This window comes from Pleuronectes platessa, chromosome 5 (assembly GCF_947347685.1).
Source record: "Pleuronectes platessa chromosome 5, fPlePla1.1, whole genome shotgun sequence".
NCBI lineage: Eukaryota > Metazoa > Chordata > Actinopteri > Pleuronectiformes > Pleuronectidae > Pleuronectes > Pleuronectes platessa.
Window position 1 is genome coordinate 2,339,038 of NC_070630.1, and position 23,833 is coordinate 2,362,870.

At 43.6% G+C, this 23,833-nt stretch overlaps 2 protein-coding genes across 5 annotated transcripts in view; both read right to left on the reverse strand.

Annotated features, from left to right (window-relative positions):
* Window positions 1-251: 251 nt before the first annotated feature.
* Window positions 252-9,549, reverse strand: acp2 (acid phosphatase 2, lysosomal). 2 transcript variants are annotated; one of them, XM_053421965.1, is made up of 13 exons: window positions 9,393-9,549; window positions 6,189-6,284; window positions 5,950-6,036; window positions 5,520-5,580; window positions 5,302-5,393; window positions 5,080-5,178; window positions 4,635-4,724; window positions 4,075-4,158; window positions 3,532-3,580; window positions 3,038-3,126; window positions 2,750-2,856; window positions 2,121-2,284; window positions 252-1,974 (listed from the first exon to the last, which is right to left on the reverse strand). In XM_053421965.1, the coding sequence occupies exons 1-13, from the start codon at window positions 9,480-9,482 to the stop codon at window positions 1,829-1,831; spliced, it is 1,254 nt and encodes a 417-aa protein (XP_053277940.1). In that variant the 5' UTR covers window positions 9,483-9,549; the 3' UTR covers window positions 252-1,828. The 2 variants fall into 2 exon arrangements, with proteins under 2 accessions (XP_053277940.1, XP_053277939.1); XM_053421964.1 differs by having other exon boundaries at window positions 2,115-2,284.
* A 970-nt stretch (window positions 9,550-10,519) lies between these two features.
* LOC128439609 (spectrin beta chain, non-erythrocytic 4) overlaps window positions 10,520-23,833 on the reverse strand; it is a 46,798-nt gene continuing 33,484 nt past the window's right edge. The window contains exons 29-42 of one of the 3 annotated variants that reach the window (XM_053421960.1): window positions 23,487-23,617; window positions 22,843-23,047; window positions 22,442-22,687; window positions 22,051-22,185; window positions 21,077-21,321; window positions 20,634-20,772; window positions 20,277-20,361; window positions 19,951-20,147; window positions 18,804-19,825; window positions 18,636-18,699; window positions 18,226-18,485; window positions 15,037-15,207; window positions 14,750-14,792; window positions 10,520-14,377 (exon numbers count right to left, since the gene is read on the reverse strand). In XM_053421960.1, coding sequence (XP_053277935.1) covers window positions 14,084-14,377; window positions 14,750-14,792; window positions 15,037-15,207; window positions 18,226-18,485; window positions 18,636-18,699; window positions 18,804-19,825; window positions 19,951-20,147; window positions 20,277-20,361; window positions 20,634-20,772; window positions 21,077-21,321; window positions 22,051-22,185; window positions 22,442-22,687; window positions 22,843-23,047; window positions 23,487-23,617 — 3,237 coding nt within the window. In that variant the 3' untranslated portion in view covers window positions 10,520-14,083. Of the gene's footprint in view, window positions 14,378-14,749; window positions 14,793-15,036; window positions 15,208-18,225; window positions 18,486-18,635; window positions 18,700-18,803; window positions 19,826-19,950; window positions 20,148-20,276; window positions 20,362-20,633; window positions 20,798-21,031; window positions 21,322-22,050; window positions 22,186-22,441; window positions 22,688-22,842; window positions 23,048-23,486; window positions 23,618-23,833 lie in introns of all 3 variants that reach the window. The other 2 variants (XM_053421959.1, XM_053421957.1) reach the window with 2 other exon arrangements.

A 23,833-nucleotide genomic window follows, 5' to 3' on the forward strand; every position in this document is an offset into this window, starting at 1 on the left:
ATTGTTATTTGTGAAGGGAAGTGACCCGGAAAAAAGAGATTCCATAAAGCAAGTTAACATTGTTTAACAAAAGTACCATCGACATCAAAACGTTGCAGCTTGGCCACGGAATGTGAAACAGTTGGATTTGAATGATGCCGCCACAAGAAAAACTCCAGATCACTTCTACACCTCTGACTTTTTGACAGGACAAAGACCAAACGACAGGAAGTTTACAAACACAGGAATCAACAGGAAAAGAATCTGAGAACAACCTGCGATAATCTTTTATTTATTTATCCAGTGGAACTTTTACTAGCAGCACATTTTATAATTCAAAATCAAACAAGTGATAGGAATTATTTGCCAATAACACTGTTCCCCAGGTTTGATGAAAATAATATTAAGATTAAACAGAATCTGGACCCAGACAAGAATAAACACATCCTCTTTAAGGCTGCATTATGATTTATCCTGTTTTCTAAAACATTATTTTCAATAGACAAACAATAGAAACAAAAGAAAAGCTCGTCCCCAGTTGTGTCAAACTTTCATGAGCTGATTGAAAAGAAAGCTAGTTAGTTTTCAAATAATTCAAGGCAGACTTTTACACATTTTTTTTTTTTGATATTCAAATATCACAAAGGGATTCGAGTTTCCCAATATTCACATGAAAAATGGAAGCTGATAACGTTGAAATTATATCTTAACATGTCTGAAAGAAGTTGATAGAAATGATTGCTGATTTCATTCTTGTTGATCTATTTCTTCTTGGTATCCCTCCACTACGAGAGCCACACGTCAGGTACCTAAGATCATCAGACCCGAGGTGTGAGCTAATATGAGTTTCTAAATGTTGAACTGTTACTGCTCCTGTGAATAAATCAAACATATCAGACAACTCTCAAAATAAACACGTGGCTTGTTACAGCAGGACAAAAAGGAACACTCATTAATACTATTTAAGGCATCTAGGTCATAAGACCCTAGAGTTAAAAACACACTGTACACAAACTGCAACACACAGAGCTTCACACACGTACCTTTAAAAAGCAGAAGGGACGTCCAGCTCTGTAAACTCTCTGGACTTAGAGCTCAACGTCTTTAACTAATTCAACTGAACTAAATCGACCATTTAGATCTTTTCAGTTACGTTATTTAAAGGAACTCAGATAAGCTGATGCAAAGAAAGCTATATTCTAAATCATTTCCCGAGACTTTGCAATGTCATCACCATTTTCAAATATATATTTCCTGGACATTCCCCTCAAGTGTTGTCAACACAGTCAAGTTATGTGAAATTAAAAGGTCCACACAGATAAAGCAAGCTCCTCCCCCACACAGATCAATGCTCCTAAAGCTCAGTAACCAGGCTGATTCCGACACTGTGTCTGTGGCCGTTGTACGACAGTAACAAACAGAACCTGTTAGTCACTAACAGATCACTGCTCCCACTGAGGATGACCACAGTCTTCTGCCGGAGAAACATAGACCAATAAAAGCAGAGACGATAACCAGCAGGTGGCGATAAAGTCACAGAGAATCAGTTGAGATCTTGAACTTATGGACGTGATTGGAGATCAGACCACACTGGGAACACAGCAGTTACCGTACATGACAAACTGTTGGACAAAGAAAGTTTCCCCTGCTTCATTGGTCCCTCCATCAATCATTCGAAAAAACGTTCTTTAAAATCTGGATTTCTGCACAAAACATTCATGTTTTAAGAAAAGAAGCAGTTGATGGCACCATCAGAAAAGGTCACTCAGTAGTTATAGAGTTCATCGTCATCGCTACTGTCCAACGATGCCTGGCTCTGGGATCTCCGAGGAAGGAGTCTGTGCTTCTGTCAGGATTCCTCTCCGACCTCCTGGTTGATCACATGGTGGTATCCCTGTGTGCTGTTCGGAGACTTCTGGCAGCAAATGATCCCGAGAATGAGGATGATGAGGAAGAGGAGCAGACAGCTGGACACCACCAGGCTGATGATCACCTCTGAAGACAGGAAACAAAAGACAGGAGAGAAGAGGAAGAGGGAAGGGGAGAGAAAAAGAAAAGATGAAATCAGAATGGAGGCACAATCTTTCATTTAGATTATTAAAGTCAGTGCTTGTGTTTGTGTATGAAAAGCTCACCTGCACCTTTGGACGCCACCTCACACTCCTTGTCTCTGTCATCTGAAATAGAGGGCTTTGTAATCCTCACAAAGTCCTCCAGGGGGCAGTCAAGGGAGCAGCCCGGTAACTGCAGCGGGTACGGATCCACTGTGCTGTCGTTCCGGTAAAACATGGAAACTGAAACCGAGCTGCACGCAGAGAGAGGAACGAGACAGTGAAGACAAGCTATTCACCTTTCATATCACATTATAGTGACGACAGTGATCACTATATCAGATCAGTATTAGCACACAGTTACAATGAACTGAAATAAGTTCTTATTATTTGTCATTACTGTTGATACCAAGGAGCTTATGTTTTCATTGGAGTGAGTTAGATTTTAAGCTAAATCAGGCAGAAGCTTGACGGATCCAGGATGTTTTTCCTCTTTCTGTTACATTGTGAGAAAAAGCTTGTTTCAACCTTTTTTCTTGATCAGAGAATAATTTATGGATCTTGATGAAAACGATCCGGCATTTTGAGTGACAGATTTTTATCAGTTTAACAATTTGGTGCAGATCCAAATAAAACAATCCAGATCTCTAGTTTCCTCTCGTATTGGCTCATTGAGAGCAATGAGTTATTGTTGGGTGTGTGAGGAGTGTGTGTTTTACCCATTGTCCTCCCTGTACAGCTCAAATATCTGACAGCAGGCATACGGTGGCGCTTGAGCATTGAATATGTCCAAGCTGCTCTGAAGGGCGATGACAGTGGTGTCATGCTGTGGAACAAACACACAAACTATAAAACGAGTGTGTCCACATAATTGTTGTCTTGACACTAGAAGCTCCAGCCAGTTAGCTTAGCTTAGCACATAAACACTGGAAACAGCTCCAACCAAAAAGGTAAAAATGAGTTATTAAAAATGATTTTTTATATTATCCAGATTTGAACTTGCTCACCGCTGACAGCATCGTCATCTTCAGTTGCCGTTTCGGGTCTGGGACGGCCATCTTGGAAAGATTCTTCACTATCTCACCCAACAGGAGCCCTGAAAATGATCATTAACCTCATTATCCACTCGCCACTATCCCTTTAACATTTCACTCGGAATAAAAAGGGACATAGGTTTGAGCGAGACATTATAAATAAATCTATAAAACGTTGGTGCGTTAATATTGAGAGAGAGTGTTTTGGGATATTTTCACTGAGTTCCCAGGAATAATTCTTTAATCTTGTGAGACTGGGACCTTTGAGGAGCTGATGTGTCGACTGAGAGCGATTTTAATCAGCCTTTAAAAATGAATCTGATAATATGTATTTGTGAGCCATTAACATTGCTGAAATTGAAGTTGATGCAATGAAAACATTTCTGACTGTCTCTGCAATAACAATTCAATTTTGACAGACAGACAGACTGACCGACTGACACACACACGCAGAAACACACACCCACCTCCTTGAAGCCGGCTCTTTTCCTGTTGCTTGTATACCCCAAATATGACCTGTTAAAAATGGAAAATCAAGCGATGATTACATTACAACACTATGAAATCCAGGATGGAATTTAGATGACCATGATAATAAAAGTTTTTGTAGTTTGTATTTAGGCAATTGCTTGTGTTTCTTGAAATTGTTTCCCCTCCAATCCAAAAGGCCTCTCCAGTTCTAACTGACTAATGGGACCAATGGGAGTCTTTAGGTGTTAAACCTCTCACCTTAAGGTCTTTCAACCCACGGGCCCACTAGAGGGCCCCTGACTCAAGATATTGCTGATGCTTCCTGTAAGTTGTACACTCACCCTGCCACTCTCTGAGTCATTAGGTTCACATGAGCTGGGGTGGGTCTGAACTCATGTTACCCTAATCAGCAGGGTGGGTCAACTACTGTATTGGATGAGAGGTGCAACGTCTCCAAGTAACACAAGCAAGTCCAGGTGCAGATCAACACATGTACAACTGCTGGAGACACTTCACAGATTTACTGCTGCTTCTCTTACCTTGGTTCCAAAGTCCTTGAGCACGCCGAGCCTTTGCATCACATCAGGAGTCACCCAGTCAGGAGCTGACATGTTGTGAATAGACTGAAAACACACACACCATGAAAAATCAAGAGATAGACTAAAACCAGGATTTGTGAATTCACTTAAGAGCTTTAAGTAATCAGGAGATAAGTTGTTATTGTTGGTGCTTTCTCCGCAGCGTCCCCTCCAACCATTTCTCACGTTGTTGTTTAATTACTCTGGACTCAGTGACCCAGCCGGTTTCACATGGCCTCCAGATACTTTGGATGTTTCTGACACTGAACAATCAAACATTTTGAATTAACCTCTTTGCTCTCCACTTCAGAGCTGACCTGAAAAAAGATGTTAAACTGCGACAAGGAAGCAAAACTGTCGCACACACACACTTCCCACCTGAGAACACTGGCTTGTCTAAACATCTGACTTGAAGTATATTCTAGTCATGTCATGATAGAATAGAAACTGGGAATTCTTCAACATGACATGCTGTCCAATGTTGTGTGGTTTGTATGTGTATGTGTGTTGTGTGCGCTCACCTCACAGAGCAGTGTGTCGTACAAACTCCAGACTGTTTCCACACTGGTTTTATTCATTCCCGTTTTATTCTTCACCAGCTCCAGGATGTCCTGAAGGCAGAAACACAACGTGGTCCTAAATCCACTCCCCTTTTTGACATAGATGTAAACTCACTCTTTTTTCAGGAACTATTTATTCAGTTTGTCTTTTTGTTTATCGATGACTTCAAAGCTGGGTCAAGGCTTGAATATTAGAAGTACAACCACCTAGTAATGTCTAACTATACTTTTTACATTAAATAGTTACATTTCACTTTTTCATAGTTGAGTCCTTCCTTTCTAACAAACAAACTTTAATTTAAGGACATTTAGAAAATACCCCAACCAGGCTAAAATAAATGTAACATGTGTAATATCTATGTAATTCACAGACTAAATATATGTGAATAAAGAAAAGAAAGTGTACCTGGTATTTAATGGTGATATTAATGAATTCCTCAGTTTGTTCAGTGTCAATCATCAGCTGATTGTAGCGAGGACAGTCGCCGAGAGGAAATGAGAGAAGCTGAAAAAAAAATGTTTCATAAAGATTTCATACAATGAGCTTAGAATCATTCAGTTCAGTATAGTGATGAAAAACACACACTCACACAAACACACACACACACACAGACACACACATGCGTACCCTCTCTTCACTCTTAGGCACAGTGTGGATGGGTATCGGCTGCCACTTCAGGTTGGGGTTAAAGACTTGCTGACCACTGGGGGGGTAGAGACCTAGATGGCGACAGGAGTCCGAATAAAGCAGAATGTCTACGTGAGGAAGAGGAGTTCTACAAAGTGAAGTAGCCCTGACAGACTGTAGAGAAGCAGGAGGAAGAGGATGCTAACTGATGTACAGACCTGCCAGGTTGGCCTCAGCGCTCATCAGCGTGCGGTCGTAGTCTGTGCTGCGAACGGAGATCTGAGGACAAAGCAAGTGACGACTCAAATTTATTTACAAATAGCAGTTTAGTTATCACAGCCTTTGAAAAGACATTGTTAACAATGTAACAAAGGCCAGTTGACCCATAACCTTTTCCTGTTTTTGTTACTGGTCCCTCTCCTCCGTTCTCTCTTCTCTGCCCCCCTCCCGCCCACCTCCCCCCACTCTTCTCTGAACCCCCCCGAGCCGGTCGAGGTGGATGACCTGCCCTCCCTGAACCTGCTTCTGTGAGTTTTTGTTGGGTGCTCAACTTTTGGGTTTCTCTACAAGTTTGTATGGTCTCAGGTTAGATGATGCATGTTTAAAAAAGCAGAAGAAGAAGAAGATAAGGTTGATAGTGAGTCCCACCTCATGTCTGTTGTAGGTTTCATTGAGGAATCCTTTGTATCGATTCCTCAGGAACTGGCCGAGCTCAAAGTGCTGCCTCATCCCAATCTAAAAAACACACAGTAACAAAACATGTAATGTAACCATGCAAACATAGGCAAATTTCTAAACACACAGGCAAATTATCCACCAGTGCGTAAATGAATGGTAGATACAGAGTATGTATTTCAAGCAACATGACACATGAGCCGTGTTATTACCTGTGATAACTGTCCGAAGCCTTGTGGCCAGTCGCTCTCCTGGTGCGAGTCGGTGGGAAAGGCTTTGACCGGGGATCGGTCACCGTGACGGAACAGCTGGAGGGGAGAGAGGAGAGGTCAGGAAACAGAGGAAATATAGAATAGAGCGGAGAAAAGGTCACATGGTCAGAAACACAGAAGCAGCGAAATACTGTAATGTGACATTAGTTTGACTTTGGACTTGAGAAAAAATATCAACCCCCCTTTTGGGCTTGAGACAAACAGATTGAAGCCAAACCCGGTTTCACTTGTGGAAAGAAAATCCAGTCAGCTGATTGGAATGACCTTGACAAACATTTGCAAGTTTTCCTTTCAAAAACAGCTGAATCATTATCATGTTAAGTCAAAATCAATAACGACAGGTGTGAAACGTATTAAAAATAGAGATGCTCCGATACCACGTTCCTTCCTGTTATACCGAGCACAGATTTGAAACCGGTGCATTTGAAAAAACAACAGCTAACATATTTTAACAGCTGCACGCTACCTCTTGTATGGAAGTGATGATTGACATCTTGTTGTGTGGCTACACTAATGGAAATAGCTCTCTCTTCACATCTTTCAACAGAACACTCGCTAGTGGCGGAACAGAGATGGAAGTGATTTCAAGAAGTGACTTCTGGGAAAAGGAAGTAGCAGCTCTGTCTCTGTGAAACTGGTATATAGTTTAAATCTGTGGTACCGGAACATGGGTTTGCAAACTCGCTAAAGCTCGACCCGGCATCTACGGCAGGAGCAGAGACATTTCTGATGATGGAATCTGAGCAGCTCAAATTAATTTTATTAATTAAGACATTAATTAAAACAGAAGTAGGAAAGAAACACAGGCAACTCTACTTTATTGTCCTTGTAATATGTGCAAGGACAATAAAGTTTAATCTAATGATATTTAAATGATGTATCACTGTACTTAACAGGGACATTTTAAAGGCAAGACATTTATAAACAAGGCACAACACCTGAAACTGCTCTTGTTATTAAATATATTCTAAAAGGCAAAGTATGTTGAAAGTAGGAGTTGGATGTGGTCAATCTGGTCACATGACTAGATGACACCACAGTTGTGTGTTTTTCTGGTTCTCTGGGGATAATTCAAATAAAGAATAGAAACCTTACTAGCTGCAACAAGCACACACAGAAATCCATACTGACCAGCTGACCAGGAGCAAAGTTTAAGGCTGTGACAGATTGTTGTCAATGCATCAACACAGAAAAACATGAGTGTGTCAAATGCTACATAAATGCTCCCATCAGTAACACATTCCAAATTTGTAAAGCTAAAGAAAATGAGGGGAACAGAGGCCAAGAAAGACAAGCCTTAAAAAGACAGATAAATAGGATTTAAAAAACACACAATTAAGAGATGTCACTATTCCTTTCCCAGTTATCAACTTTGTGATTTCTTCCCCTTGAGCAGTCACAGAGTTGTGATCACAGCTCGCAGCACTGAACTTGCATCGCATCTCTCACATCAGCACAACACCGAGCACAGACGTGTGAAAGTCCACTGGCCCTCATCTGTTAGACTCAATAACAGTCGGGGTGTGTGGGTGTGATTCTGAGAGGAATGAACATCCTTCAGACAGCTACAAGAACAATATTAAAACATGTGGTATTACTTGTAGTTGTAGGAGCAGCTGTATATATATGTAATGTATTGTCTTCATTGTGGAAGCTGCTTGCATTTATCAATTTTAAGACTCTTTTAACAATTTTTAAAGCTTATTACAGTCTGGACCCCAGTATGACCGGTTATTATGCAGCTGCTAACTCCCTATGCTCCAAACATCATCTCAGGTCTTCCAACCAACACTTCCTATGGTTTTCAGGTCAAAGCTGGTAATTAAGGGTGACTGTACTTTTTCCTGGGAGATAATATTTGCAAGCACTCACTACGACACATTTATATATGAAAGGCTGTTAATGCCTTATTTTACTGTATTATATTTTATATTTATGTTATCTCTTATTTCCATGTTGTCTTATTTTGTTCAGTGCTGGTGTATCCTTGTACACTTGTTCAGAAATTAAGTTTGATATTATCACCAATATATTTCATTGTTGCTCTTATAAATGTGTTATTTTTGTGTCCTTGACTAGACCCTGATCCGAGCTGGCATGAAGATACTAAGTGCTTATTCAATATGTGTCTGTTTTATGATTTTAAAAACAAGTTAAACAGACAGTGGTCCTCAAATGGGGGTCTGTGGCTCACTGTCATGAGGTCTGTGGACGGTTTCGAAATTCCATTAAAATGGTCATGTTATAATTGGGTTAGACACGGTATGATCTTGGTAATGTGAAGTGTATTAATATCTTCCAAAGCCATTTCTCCTGTGTTGATCTTTCCACATCATGAAGCAGAAATGCAACTCAACCGGTTCCAGTGCTCCTCCGCTTCCTTCCCTGTTTACCAGTTCGGGTCTGGTCTACATCCAGGACATACTGACTGTTTGTCTACACATCCGACATCTCTTGATTCTTGTTGTTCTGGGTTTGTACCCTCATTTTTTGATGCACTTATTGTGAGTCACTTTGGATAAACGCGTTGTACTAAATGAAATGAAATGTAAATATAAAGAGATGCATGTCAAATTATTACTTCCTAGACTCATTTCTATTATCTCCGGCTCTTTGGTTTGGGAATCATTCAGCTCTTCCGCTTTCTATGACCCCAGGACATTATCAGTTTGACCCAGATAACATCAGGGTTTACATTATAAACAGGAGCTGTTCCAAAGTATGGTTTCTTGTTGGGACACCTGCCAGGTCTGAAAATGATCACGACAACTCGCTGCGGCTCAGGAACAAACCACAGACAGACACAGACACAGGGTGTCGGTGATTTCCTTGTTTCTTACCTTCTTCTTCCAAGTCACGGGTTAGCAAGACATTCTTCAATTGGAGGGCATTGATACCAAAACACACAAACGTGTTTATACAGAGGACACACATGTTGCCAGGTCGAATCCCTGTTACCCGAATTTACTGGAAGACCCCGAAAACTTTGTTCTGACTCAATTGCAATGAAAAGAAATAAACATGCGTTCAAATAAGCAAAGAAAACTCAAAAGTCCTTAAATTGTGAAGGCAGTTCAATAACAGTCCTTCCGCTCCACAGCGGGACGCGCGGGGTGAACAGGCCCCGGCACCGACATTACTCACCACAGTCACGTAAACCAGTTTCTTCTCCGCTGCAGCTGCTCCACACACAGAAAGCACCGTTAAAACAAACAGTCCGGCCGCAGACGCCATGTTTACCAGTCTGCAGCTGAACGAGCTCCTCTATGATGCTAACGGAGTCTTCTTCTTCTTCTCCTTCGATGCAGGGAGGCACCTGGCGTTAAAGGTGCGTGAGCGCCACCTACTGTGTTGGAGTGTGGGTCAGCGGAAATACACCAATAATAATAAAAACAACTTTAAACTGAAATATTCTTCATTGATTCACCTTCCTTTAAAAACTCAATAATATTTTTGTATTCCCCTCATTACTGAACAAATCATCCTCACATACTGTTAAATCAAAAGGTATTTTATTTTTTTCTCTTCAGCTGTTTATTTATATATTTAGATATATATACTTTATTTCTATTTAAAATTTTTATATTCTATTTTATTCTATTTTATACTATTTCTATTTTATTTATAGGTTGTAATTACTTGAGCATTGCTAGAAGAGAGCCTGTGACTCAAGCGTTTCACTGCCAGCGACTGCTTAATGTTATTGTTGTGCATTTGATAATAAAAATATTGAATCTTGAATCTTGAATCTTGAATCTTGAATCTTGCAGCTTCTTTTCAGGGCAGTATGAGCAATACCGTCATTTCTAAATAACTGTGTCCATTAAATGTAGGTTAAAAATAAGAATTACATATTAAAATGGTAATAATGTTATTATATTTCTTCAAATACATAAAATCCAAACATTTAACAATCTGTAACCAGCAAATTAGTATTTTTGCTTGAAAGTGGAAAAATAATTTGATTGAAGATTTCCTGTTGAACATGTTGCTGCACACGTGTTAGTGGTACTGGTGAGATAAGTGTTTGAAGAATGGAGTGGTTATAGAAGAATTACAAATAATTTTAACATTTCGTTAAATAATAGATGATTTGTCTTTGTTCTGGTTTTAATGATCTTTTGGAGAAACGCTAATCCAAACTGAAGCCCATTTAACAACAACGTTTTCTATTGAAACCAAGAGAGAAAAGAAAACACGGAGTACACATACTGTTAAATCAAAAGGTATTTTATTTATCATTTCATCTCGGCCGACAGACTGAGGGTCGATGTGAACAGGACAGCACAGACACACGCAGACAGGCAGGGCGGCTGCCACCTTATCCATGTTTCTCACTCAGATGTTTCCCATGTTGACTTTCACACATCTCGTGTTTCTGCAGCGTAAAATGGTTCAGATCTCAGACTCCGTGATGGTGCCTGTGATCACGTGAGCTGTACCCTGCACGTTCTGTCCCGTGTGCGTCTACAGCATCAAGGTGCATCAGTTCATCAGGATGTTAGAGTGATCATCTGACAGCAGGCGACTGCACAGTGTCACTTCACACATGAGTTCACCTACTTTAACTCTGACTGTTTGTTGTGTCCAACATGCATTTACATGATTGCATTGATCCGGCATTCACGCCTCATTTAGATGCATAAAAAGTGTTGATGTAAAAAAAGAAAAAGATAAAGAAAGTTTCATGTTCTCAAGACGTGTTTTATGATAAACAAAACCACAAAAGAAGGTCGAGAGAGAATTTAAAATCCTGAAGGGGAAAAAGATACAACTTAAAAAAACAAATACAAACACACAGGAACAGCCAGACACAGTATAAAAACACTGTAACTCCTCAGCTCCATGTGAAACTGATCAACTTCGCCCAGGCAAAGAATGATTTCTAAAAATATAAAACAAATCCCCAGTGCGATTCCTGGGCTCTACAGACAGGAAACGACCTGATCAGAGAGGATGACGCAAGATTAAAGTCCAACTGAAATCACATCCCGTTTATGAAAATGTATTGTTTAGTTATTTTCTTTATCAAACCATAGATACATTTGACTTTTGTCCGACCAGCTCTCGTGTTAGATTTGTTTTGTTGACAACATAATAAATAGTATCAGTGTTTACATTGCCAGCATAGCAAGTTTTATTTTACAGGTTAAACAAATATGTATTAAGGTTCTTTATTTTCCAAGTTCTATATATTTGGTTATTTATGATGAAGTTTATGTTAAAATACTATAAAATATCAAGCCTCAGTTACATTTTGTTTGTCATAGTAGTTTGATAACGAATCTTAGGAATCATTGCCAATCAATTATTCATTCAAATCTATTTATAGCGGCCAATATAAGTATATAGATCAGAATATTTTAAACTTATGAAATGTTTTGATCTGTATCGGTATCAATTCCCGAACATCCATATCAGTCAGGCTGTAGTTATGATATGAATTTCCCCTTTGAGATGATTTACAGAGCAGATGTTTGTGCTGCAGCAGAAAAAGAATCAGCCACATTTCAGTTGGACTTTAAGTGAAAAAACAAACAAATCACAACCAAATGAAGAATATCTTCAATTCAGCAGCAGTGATATTAAAACAGCATTCGTATCTGAAATGAATTTATAAAAAGGGTTTGAAACGCTTTCTGACCCAGAGGCTTCCACAGAAACTTAAATCTGCCCGTCAGCCTCCGTGGCTCGTGCTTCACAAAGCCCATGCTGCAGTTACCACTTCACCAGACTTTAACTCTTCTCTCAATCCTCTTCTTCTGTCCTTGTTTCCTGTGGTTTATGGCTTCGTGGTGAGTTCACAAGAAATAAACATGAACCGACGTGTGGATGCAGAGTCAGTGGGCAGCAGAGACGAGCTTCTTAAGACAAGTGATTTCTCTCCAAGCAAAACATGCAATCTCAGGACTTACAGGCAGTTTAACCCTTTTTTTGTAAAATATTTGGTCAGTGTGAAATCCTGGCTGTCGCCTGCGTCACTTCATTCACTTATTCATTCATTTATTCAGTCATTCATTCCTGTCTAACGCTACACTGACGAGATGTTGACCCAGACAGTTTACACTCGGAAACAGGTTATTAATCTCCGACACATTAAACCTGCTGAGTTCTATACTCCTGTGTGTGTGTGTGTGTGTGTGTGTGTGTGTGTGTGTGTGTGTGTGTGTGTGTGTGTGTGTGTGTTGTAGACCGGACGTGTCTGGAAGACTAAGGTGGCGTCTGAGGGGACAAACGTATGAGCACGTGAAGCACACGGTAAGCACACACAAACATAAATAACCTGAGAGCTATGGAGACCCTGGGAGCAGAGGGCAGCAGCACACATGTGCACGCACGCAGACTCACAAACACACACACACACACACACACAAAAAAGTTATTTTGAACTCTGTATAAAACGGATGTGTGACTAAATCAAAGCAGTTTGATGTGAGAGAATGAAATGAGGCCAGTTTTCAGCCTGAGGGCCTCATTCATTAAAAACATGCCCAATGCAGATTTTGTGCTTATGACCAAAGCCAAACATGTAATATATGGAAAACTGATCTTTTATGATAAAAACCAGTTGATAAAAATTGATTATTATTAGATATTTATACATAAATCTGAAAATGGGGGCATTAAAATGTTTCTTTTATCAGGTCTTAACTTGAATTAAATACAAATTAAATCACATTTTAATAAATGAGGCCCCTGAGAACCAGAGATTACCTTCAGTTTAAGTCTCTTTCTGACCGATCATCACAAAACTGTGCATCTGTCTTTTAATCTTTCTGAATTGGCCACAGGTTAAAACCCAACGTGACTCGTCCGTTCTTCAGGAATCTTCATGATAAAATCTCTGACCCTGATTCAACATGAACAAAAGGAAGCAGCGGCGTTCTCTCTCGTCAGGCAGATTTCAGAAAATTCTGAGCAACTTTCAGCTTTGTGAAATCGTAACGTCAAGATTTCAAGTGTTTTTAGTAATTTCTGAGCACGGGTTAGAGGTCTCTGCGCCCCGTTCGCCCCTCCTCCTCCTAAACCATTCTCTTTCCATCTTCCTGAAAATCAGGACAGCAGCTGTTCAGCAGCGTTGATTCATTCGTGATGGGTTTGGACGACTGTGGCGTCAGTGGTGTTTGGTATCAAAGTGAACCAGTCTGAGTTCCACGTCTGTTCATGGGGAGACCTCGAGACAGATGAGACACAGTGGAGAAAAGAGTTAACAAAAAAAGTTTCTCTAAGTTTGTGGGTTTGTTAAACATTTTGGCATAATTTCATTCTCTTTCGATTTCCGAGGAGTAATAAGACAAAGTGTAAGATGTCTTAACTTACGGACGGACAGATAGATGCAGTCGATAGGACAGACAGACGAGAAACACACACAGAGAGCTCATCTCACAGAAAAGAACAAACAGTATGTCGAACAGTATGGGCTACGTTTTATCAAACAACCAGCAATCAGTAAGAGCCTTCAAGTTAACGTGATGCATGTCCCGTCTCTCTGTTGCGTTAACGCTGCCCGGGGCTCAGCAGCACAAAACTCCACCCTGGGCGGTTCTCTGAAAAGGCCACCAGGGGGCGTACAGTGACTCTGTGTGGTCTCACAGAGACACAGAGGAGAGAAAGAGAGGGAGAAAGATGTCTCCTGCTCCTCATTCATCCTGTCCTTCCTGTGAATGAGCCTGGGTCAGTCCCTCTGTCCTGTGTGTCACTTTCCATCCAAACACAATCTCTTTGTTGACAGTGCTGGAGGCGGAGAGGAGGAGGGGGGCGTTCACTACCAGTCTACAGCCCCGCCTCCCACCCGGAGTTCATACGCTTCAATCCCGACCAATCTGTCGCCCGGCTCACTTTTTCTTACCAGACTTCTCTGAGCGCTTCGCTTCCGACTTCCCACCTCGATCTGACCTCTCCGACCTTTCCCCCCGCTCCCTCTCCTTCTCCTTGTCTGCCCTCTCGATCCGGTCGCCTCGGTCCGAGCGCTCGCCGCCTCGCTCCGACTGGTTGTCGGCCTTGCTGCCGTCGCGGCGCGTGCCCTCGTCTGTGGATGAGGTAGTTGGTTGGGGCTGGCCCCATTTGGCAATGTCCTCGTGCTCTGTAATACTGGCGGTGATGTTGGTCACCCACGCTTTGAGGTCGTCCTGGTAGGAGAGAGGGAGGGAGGGGAGGGATCAGCCGATCGGTCGTTTACTGCTTTTGTCTCTTATGTTACTTTAAAGGTTCAATGTGTAAGTTTCAGCTGAAAGGAATCTATTCTACAGATCAGGTCGTCTCTACGGAGGCCGCCATGTTTTTTTAGAAGCCCAAACGGGACAAACTAAGCCTCCTAAGTTTTTATGACCACAGGTTCTCTCCCATGTTTGGAAGAGGAGGGTGAGGTGAGGAGTACTCCGCTGCAACATGACCCTTCACCACTAGATGTCACTAGATTCTAGACACTAAACCTTTAACTGATGCGTGAACTAAATCCGATGTTGTAGCTCCGTCAGATAGAAACAAAGAAGACATCTCACCTCGTCTTTAGCATGAAACAAAAACTCGCTGCCATCCTTCGTTCTGCAATGAAAAGGCGAGTTTCAAACAGGAAGCTTCAAACCAGTATCAACACAGGCCCATTCCAAACTGGCAGGTTTAGAGCAGACACTGCACAAGTTCATTTCATTGAACCAGCAGTGACACATTTCTTACAATGTTTATCATGTAAAAGTTCCAAATTGCAGGTAAAACACAAATATGTCATCTCAGATTTGAAATCACGTTTATTCAAAAGCAGCAAATTTGGGATGAACCAGTTTCTCACTTGAGCGTGAAGACGTTCTTCTTCTTCTTGTACCCGTTGGTGACGTCGCAGTGGCAGTGGGAGAGGTTGAGCGTCGGCTCGTTGTTGTAGGCCGTGGCGGTGTTCTTGGCATCCTTGTAGAAACCCATCCCCCCTTTGTTCAGCACGCAGTACAGGTTGACCCATGACCTGCTGTGGTGTGGAGAGGCCGGGAGGGAGAGTGGAGGAGGAGGAGGAGGAGGAGGAGGAGAAAGAGGGAGGAGGGGAGGAGCACGGGGAAGGTGGTGGTTGGGGTGGGGGGGGGGGAGATGCGAGGAGTCAGGCGGAGCTGCAGAGTTGCTCTTGTTAAGCTAACACCTCACTCACCTGACCAGAGCAGACAGGTAGGTGGGCGAGAAGAACCAGCGCCAAGAAGGAAGGAGGAAACACACCGCTGAACAACCACAGACCGACTCACAGACAGACGGACGGAGGGGTGGGGGGGGGGCGGAGGCTAGTTAGTGTGTGGGGCTCATATATGACTTACCTTGGGAGGAGACGAGAGGAGCCACCAGCAGCACAGAGGGCGAGAGGAGGAAGGAGAAAGAGGAGTTTGGTTAAAGGACATTTTGGCAACAACACAAATTAATCTGTAATCACTGTAATACTTATTATCCTTATGTGAGCACGTTTACATGCACATAGCATTCCAGTTGATAGCTTACACCCAAATACAGGTATTATTCAGGGCCAGATGTTTGAGTGCAGCTTCAGATCTAAACTACTTCTGTGAACTACGACTGGAGGAGACCAGTGGTGCATGGGATCTGCCTTTGTTGAGTTTAAGAGAAGGGGAAACCAGGTCAGATAATAATAAGCTGGTTTTTTAAAATCCCCACAGAATCATCAGTGTCAGAAATGATAAAATCCTACTCACAGGTTTTTAAGCACCACATCATTTTAACAAACATGAACAAAACAATAATTTTAAGGGCAAATCTTCATTGTGAGCTTATTAAAGTTTACTACACAGCCTCCTTTAGAATTTCTCAGAATGAAATTTGAAAGCTTAAAACCATTGGAGTTGTCGAACACTAATAAATAATGGTTGTTTGTTAAAATAGTGTTCAGCATGTTACAGAAAACCTTGAGAACATGTTTCAGCTTTTCAGAAAAATCCAGAACAATCACAGCTCGAGGCTCAAAGCAGCGTGAAACTTCCGCGTTAAGCTATCGTCAAATGATGGATGTTTATGAAACGATTTGAATTCACTCACTTTGTTGCTTTGCTATAACGACTTAGCACCATTCACACGCACTGTATATTTTCATAGAGAAAACGTGGTTATCCTGAATAACACCAGAGCAATAATGTGCACGTAAACAGAGCAAACAATAAGTCGAGCGAGGAGCCGTTCAGAGATTCACATCTGAGCAGGATTCAGCCACGGTTATGCTTTACCTTAACATGTACATAGCAGGGCATGTACATACGAGACATTCATCCACTGCCGTGAGTGGACGCATGCGTGGGACTCGTCCTGAGCTGGAGGGGAATGAGCTGTGTAGCGGTGCGTGGTCAGTCCAGCCACTACAGGGCCGTGCAGAGAGAGACTTCGGCCTTCTGTGTCTCTCTCTGGAGGAAGCAGGGCAGTCATCTGTGGAGGCCAGTGTGAGTGTGTATGTGTGTGTGTGTGTGTGTATGTGTGTGTGTGTGTGTGTGTGTGTGTGTGTGTGTGTGTGTGTGTGTGTGTGTGTGTGTGTGTGAGTGTGCCATCAGTACTTTCTCAACCTTCACTCCGACAGCGTTCCTCAGCCGCTCAGTCTGTGTGATAATCAGCCTATCACTGCTGCTGTGTGTTGGATCAGGAGGCACCAGAAGCATCATGCATGATAGTTTCACATGCCGTGAGATTTCTGTGAGCTGCTGCTGAAGTCTTTATAACTTATAACTGTGACTGAGGATCAGTGACTACATCCATTTACATCTCTAGGTGGCAGCCTGATAAGAGGATAACATAAAGTGTCTCCTGGAGCTATTTAATGCTCGTGTACTGCAAAACTACAAACTACCAACTCTGCTTAATGAACTAATATTGAGACCATTTGAAAAATATAATCATGAGGGAATATTGTGATTAATCTTCAATACAGATCATCAACTAATGCTCACTTTTTAAATTAAAAAGTCATATTTTATCGCGATGAGATTTACGAGGCAGGCAACACACACCACAACATATAGTGATAGATTAGTCAATAGGAAATATAAATCTTAAAGCAACACCATGTAACTTCTACTAAGCAACAGCGCCCTCTGCAGCCACACATGGGGATTAATTCTGTTAAAGTCTATCACTGTGTTGAGCTCTGAATGTGTTGAACTGAAACACACCTGAACGCTGGATATTACCCACAATCCTCTGCTTCCTAAACCTGAAGAGCTGCTACTGCAACAAACCCAACAAACTCTCTTTATGAATATTGAAGATAAACTCTAGTTTTTAATAACGTCTGAGTCTTTTTAACTGATCTCAGTTCAGCTTCCCTCTTCAACTGGAGTTGATTGTGACAGTTGAAGCTGTGACTCTCAGTCAGTTCTTCTCACAGGAGTTGGAACCCACTCACTGAACCATCCCAGTTTAATCAAGCTGCTGGTTTGAGGGGAAGTTGCATCGTGTTGCTTTAGATAGAAAGATGCTCTGAGGGCGAACCTCCACCAAGGCTAACGCCAAATCCCACCATGTTTAAGTTCCTTGGGTCACGCCCCACATCTCAATTAATAGCTTTAGCATAATATCTGCTGAGTGATTGTGAGATAAATAAATAAATATCCAAATGTCAAATAATCTAACCGTGTTCACCTGAACCACATCTCTATCATGTTGACACATATGCTGAGGCAACTAATGAGGCATCATGTGTTAGCAGTGAGTGTGTTAGCTTGGCATGCTAATATCATGCTCCTGTGTGAATCTGGGAGAGGAGGGAGGGGAGGGAGGGAGGTTGGCTCTGGTGTCATGAGGAACAGAGCATTTCAATCCTTTAACGAAATCGAACATTTATGTGAATTGCTTTGAATTCATTTTACTGAGAAATCCCCTAAATGTAACCTATTATTAGACCAAGAACACGTCTGATACTCATGACACTCAGCATCCGTCCTCCTCCTCCATGACCCATTCATCCTTTCCACGTGTCAGGACCTCCATTATGACCCTGGACACCCACCTGTTGGTGCTCTTCTTCAGACTCTCGATGTCTAGCTTGCGGAAGAGGAAGCCCTCTTGGTGTGTGGTGTGCGCAGGCGGCTGGGGAACTGCCGGGCTGCTCTGAGCCGGAGCGGACCTGGACCGCCGCGTCGTGGCCTCTCCCGCCTCTTTGGGTCGTGGGCGCCGCCGGGGTTTGGGTCTGTCCCGAGCTCGAGGTCGGTCGGGACGGGACGACTTCTCTGACACTCCGTTGGAGACGCGGGGGACCTCGCCACGGGCCTGGAGGCAGAGGGGGGGGCACAAGAGCCTTTGTGAGATTAGATGAAAAGATATAAGTGGTGGTATGATAAATGCTTTGTTTTCTATTTTTGTGACAAACACTGAGAAACACTATTTGAATGAAACGCTAAAGAAAAATAACAACCAGACCTGTGCTGCTTCTCTTTCTTGCAGCTGTTCTACAATTTCTGCCATGGTGGATCTCTTCTCTTCTCTCGCTCTAAATAAAATGAAAATTAGAAAAACCACACTGGAATTCATCGGGAGACTTTGCACGTTTCTTTTCTGCATGTGCTTCAATACCACACAAAGTCTCACCCTCCTGCTGAGCGTCTGTCTGAGTGCTCCTTCGCTGTGTCATGCTCACTGGATTCCTGTCTCTCCAGCCGGGTGCGGTCCCTCTCTCTCCGCCGGCCCTCGTGGCCCCCGTGGCCCTCGTGCTCGCTGGACGTTTGTCTCTCTAATGTCCGCTTGTCCCGCCTCTCTGCATGTTCCCTCCACACCTCCTGAGGCAGCTCGTCCCTGCGCGCTTGGATCAGCTGCTCGCTCGACAGCTGCCGCTCTATCTTGTGGTCTCTGTGGGTCTGGACCTGGGGCTCGGCGTGGCCCAACGGGTCAGTCCTGGACCCCCGGGGGCCTCTGGTGGGCTCGCTGTGCAGACGCTCCCGCCCCGGCTCATGGAGCACCACCTCGGCCATCACCGCCATCTCCACTTTCTCTGTACATATCTCTCCCATCATCATCTCTCTCTCCCTGCCCCTCTCCCTCACCTTCTCCAGCCGGCTGGCCACGAGCAGAGGCGTCACTACGTCGTCCATGTGTTTGATTTTGGGCTGCCTCAGATACGGAGACGATTTCACCTCCAGCTCCTTTGTTACCTGCACTGGCCGGAGGTGAGTCATGGCTTTCGTGGCATGCTCTCTTGCCGTACTGACGCCTTCTCGTGCCTGGTTGGCTGAGACCAGCATGGCGGCTGTAGCAATAGATGCAATCGAGGAAGGTGCGGGCTGGCCTAGTCCTGCAGCCACACCCACCACGCCACCATGCCGGGCCTCCAGGGTGTGACGGTAGTTGGAGCCGTTCATCACAGGGGGATAGTTGGTGACTGACCCCAGCCGACGAACCACAGAGGAAGGAGAGGGTGTAGGAGTGGCAGGGGAGGGGGAGGGAGGGGAGCTAGCTTCATTCTGTTCGTAGATGGTCTGTCTCATGACGGGGGAGATGGGGATGCGGGGGAGGGTGGCTGGGTTCGGGCAGGCGTCTTGGGGGTCCAGGAAGACTTTCCGACCCAGCAGAGGAGTCGGGGGGAGTTTACTCTGCTCAGCTTTCAACTTCTCTACCTGCAGGAGGAAAACAGAACCAGTGTTAGTATCACACAGTCAAACAGGACTTTGACATGAGTGGATGATATTGATAACACAAACATAAAGATAGTGATGGTGGTGGTGGTGGTGGGGGGGATTACCGTGGTGATCCGTCGTAGGGAGCTGAAGCGCTCCTCCCAGGTGGCAGCGGCTTTGCGGAAGGCTTCATGTCGACGAATCAGCTGCTCCACCTCGTCCACGCTGGCTCCCAGTTCACAGCTGCTGATGAACGGCTCCTGAGCCGTCAGCCACGCCTCCGCCACCACCGCCTCCTGGGCGAACTGATGCACCTCCAGCACTGAGGGAGGAGACACCACGTTTCAAAAAGGAAATGAACTTCACTTGTATTCTCTTTTCTTTCACTGCAGTCTCCTGTAGTACATCTGTGTGTGTTTCTGTAGGATTGTGTGTTTGTGTGTGTGCTCACGTTGCTGCAGCGCTTCCCAGTGCTTGTCCCACTTCTCAGACAGCTCATGTTGCTTAGCAACCACCTTGTCCAGCTTCTCCTTAATCTGAGAATTGAGATCATAAATTTATTCAGATTGAAAACCAGATTTGAGGATTTATTCCATCAAACTTTTTGGTCAAAGTAAAAGTTTCATAAAGAATCTGATTCATGGGTTTTCATCTGTGTTGCTAGAATTAGAGACAAAGACCAGTATCTTTAAAGTCCACTGGGTGCTGGCTATACTTAATTTGTAAATGAGTTGCTGTGTACAAAACAAAAAGTAGTTAAATGTATATTATTTCCACTCAAGTATTAAATCATGTTTCCTCATCGCACCTCTTCAGCTGCAGGGTTCCGAACAGCCAGCAGCGTCTTTCCCATTTCAATACACGTGAGCACGCTCCGACTGCGAGCCTCGATTTCGCCTCTCAGGCTCTGGTGATAATTCATCAGCACCTCCACTGAGGACACGTCTCTGCACAAACCACACACACACACACACACACATACACACACACACACACATACACACACACACACCGAGACAAACACCAACACAATGTTTAGATTTGAACATGAACCACACTGAATACTCCACGATCAGTTCATTTATTCTTTAACTAGTAAAACTGTTATTTTCATTTTAGTCTACGAGAGATAACCACAAACGAAGATGATGAAAGCAGAAAGTCTTTCTAATCCTGATAGATGGATGTCTGACACACTTCTAGTGCCTTGTTAAAACCCTGTGGTTGACACAGATCCTGTGTTGAAAGTACCTGGGCTTCTCTCCTGTCCCTATCTGACAGAGGATCGAGTCCATCCACATGATCTGGTCTCGGACCAAGCCGAAGAACCTCAGCTTATCTGTCTCGGTGGTGATTTGCACTCTACACTCTTCACAGGACGTCAGCAGCTCCTTCCAGAGCTGCATCACTTCATGCTCACGGCACGCGATGGCTTCGGCCTTCTCGCCGGCGTACACCGTCCTCAGCTGGGCGGCGCTCTCCTGCAGCTGACGCACCTGGAGGTTTGGAGAGCAGAGTTTATCAAGAAGCTACGCTGAACCAGGAAGAAGCAGATCTTCAAAAAAAAAGGAAAGACCAAGAGTTTGTTTTCCGAATGACGCAGAAAGCACAGCTGCTCTGACAGCTGCGTTCAGCGGAGGCCAAGCGGTCGGGCTCTGTCACCAGAGATGAGAAGGCACAGCTGTGATTCTGCATCTTTCCTCAGTGAAATGCACTTTTCTCCAGGTGCATGGCAGAGACTCAACAAAGCACAATGAAATGCAGAGTAAGAGGGAAGTTCTGCAATGAGGCTTCAGACTCACAAATAACCAGGGTTCTTTACTATTGGTCTATTGGTCTATTTTACTTTTATCAGATCGACTTTGCTGCCAAAGCTTTAACACTTAACTCTTAGAAAACAATGTCAACATAATAATATACTGTGGCTTTTGGAGAGTATGAAGAGACATGAACATAAAAACAGTCGTCATTATTGCGATTATACAGATTCATAATCATCACCTCCACATGATGAGAACGTAATTCATGGTGTTTGCTCAACTAACATCTGCTGTGAATCTGGAAAAAAGCTAAATTAGCATTAGAAAAAGTCTTTGGCCTAATACATAGTCTGTGGGGTCAGATACATCTTGAGGGAAGTCTTTGTGACTCTTCCCTGTGTGAGTCCCGAGGCCTCTGTATATTGCAGCGAGTGAATTAACGTGCACATGTGCATGTGGCTGTACCTGAGTGACCAGCAGCTGTATGTCCTGTTCGAAACTGTGCAGGAGTCTCTGCAGGGTGCTGGTGTTGGCAGTGCTGCCCTGCCGAGCCCGGACCTCAGGCAGTCTTCGATGTTTGTCCTCAATCTGAGCCAAAACCTGAATAAAGCGCAGAGGAGCTGAATATATAGTTAAATGTCTTTGAAAATAAATGTTATTTTCAAATTAGCTAGCGCCTACGTCTTTTTTCTAGATCGTATCACATGGTCTCATCATCATCATAGAAACAAAACAGAAAAAAAGGAAATTCTTCTAACACCAAAAACAGCCTGTGCTGCTAAGGGATGTGTTTACTTTGATGCATAATCTGTATAATTATTAACGTGCTCTCATCACAGCACGTCAGCTCTGTTACCTCTCGGCAGTCGGAGAAGAACTTGTGCAGCTGATGTGAGGCGGCGAGCATCTGTGCCCGGGTCTCGATGAGCTCCAGCAGGTCGGCCCAGGCCTCGTTCACACCGTCCTTCCACTCCGCGATGGTGGCGGCCTCCGAGTGGCCGTAGTCGATGAGCTCGTCCACCATCTGGTTGACGGCCGTCACTCGCTCCTGCCCCACGCTGCCGGTCTCTGACGCAAACTCTGTGAACTTCTCCTGCAGGACCTGGAGGTGTGGATGGGACGTTGAGAAAGGAAAGACAAACATCTAGAAATCTTGGGTTAGTGTAAAATAATAATTAACAGTAGTGTTTTTTTTAATTTCCAATATGTTTTTAAATTAATTCTTCATCCACATCCATCATCTGTCCACACACTTACTGTCACATGCTCGTAGTCTTGACCGAGCTCCGGCGAGCTGGCGACCACCTCCCTCTGAGCGATCCACTGCTCCAGCTCGTCCACCTCTCTGTTCAGCTGGTAGAGCCAGTACTGCTGCTCCAGGCGGCTCTTCCTCTCCTCCACCAGGTCCTTCAGGGACACGTACAGACGGTCAATCTGCGACTGGCGCTTGCTGATCTGCTCGCTGTGGAAAGAGGAAGAGAAACTGTGTCAGGTCACGTCCACACAAACAGGGTGTGAACCTGCGGCAGGAAACAGAGCGTCAGAAGTTTAAAGAAGAAAAGATGCGGGAGCTGCTTCACTTTGAACTAGAGATGCACCGACTGCAATTTTCTTGGATTTGGATTTTAATTGACAGCACACACAAACATTTTCTAACTTTTCTTTAATGATTCTCAGCTCTTTACTTTATACTGATTACAAACAACACAAAACCAAATCAATTAATAAAATGGACCCTGCCTCTGTTAACGGAAACTGCTCTTGAGTAACTATTAAACATCTGGCTCAGGTAAACAGGATGGGCCGGTTTATGATTCAGATGAGTTCTTAGGTTTGTATTGAATTAGGTTAGTATTGCAGCATCTCCTCTAGGACTGTGTGTGTGTTTTCTACATGCTCACAAGTCCGGATGCCCCATCTCCAGCAGCTGGCGGCACTGCTGCGACAGGAGGCCGATGGTCTCAGCATAGTCCTCGATGGTCTGTTCCAGGACCAGGTGTTTCTTCAGCAGCTGCAGGGTGCTGGGCTCGTCCTGATGGGGGGAGGAAATCACACGCAAGTTTTACTTTACACACAATAGTCTATACACAGCATAAATCTTCTATACTGCACTGCTGATGATTTTAGATGATGTGTTTGTGCCTCTCAGGAATGTGTGCATTCAGAGTAGTTCTTCTAATAAGTTAAAGTTCATGAAGAAACAATTTCATGAAGCTCAACATAAGGAAGGAACACACCCCCCCCCCAC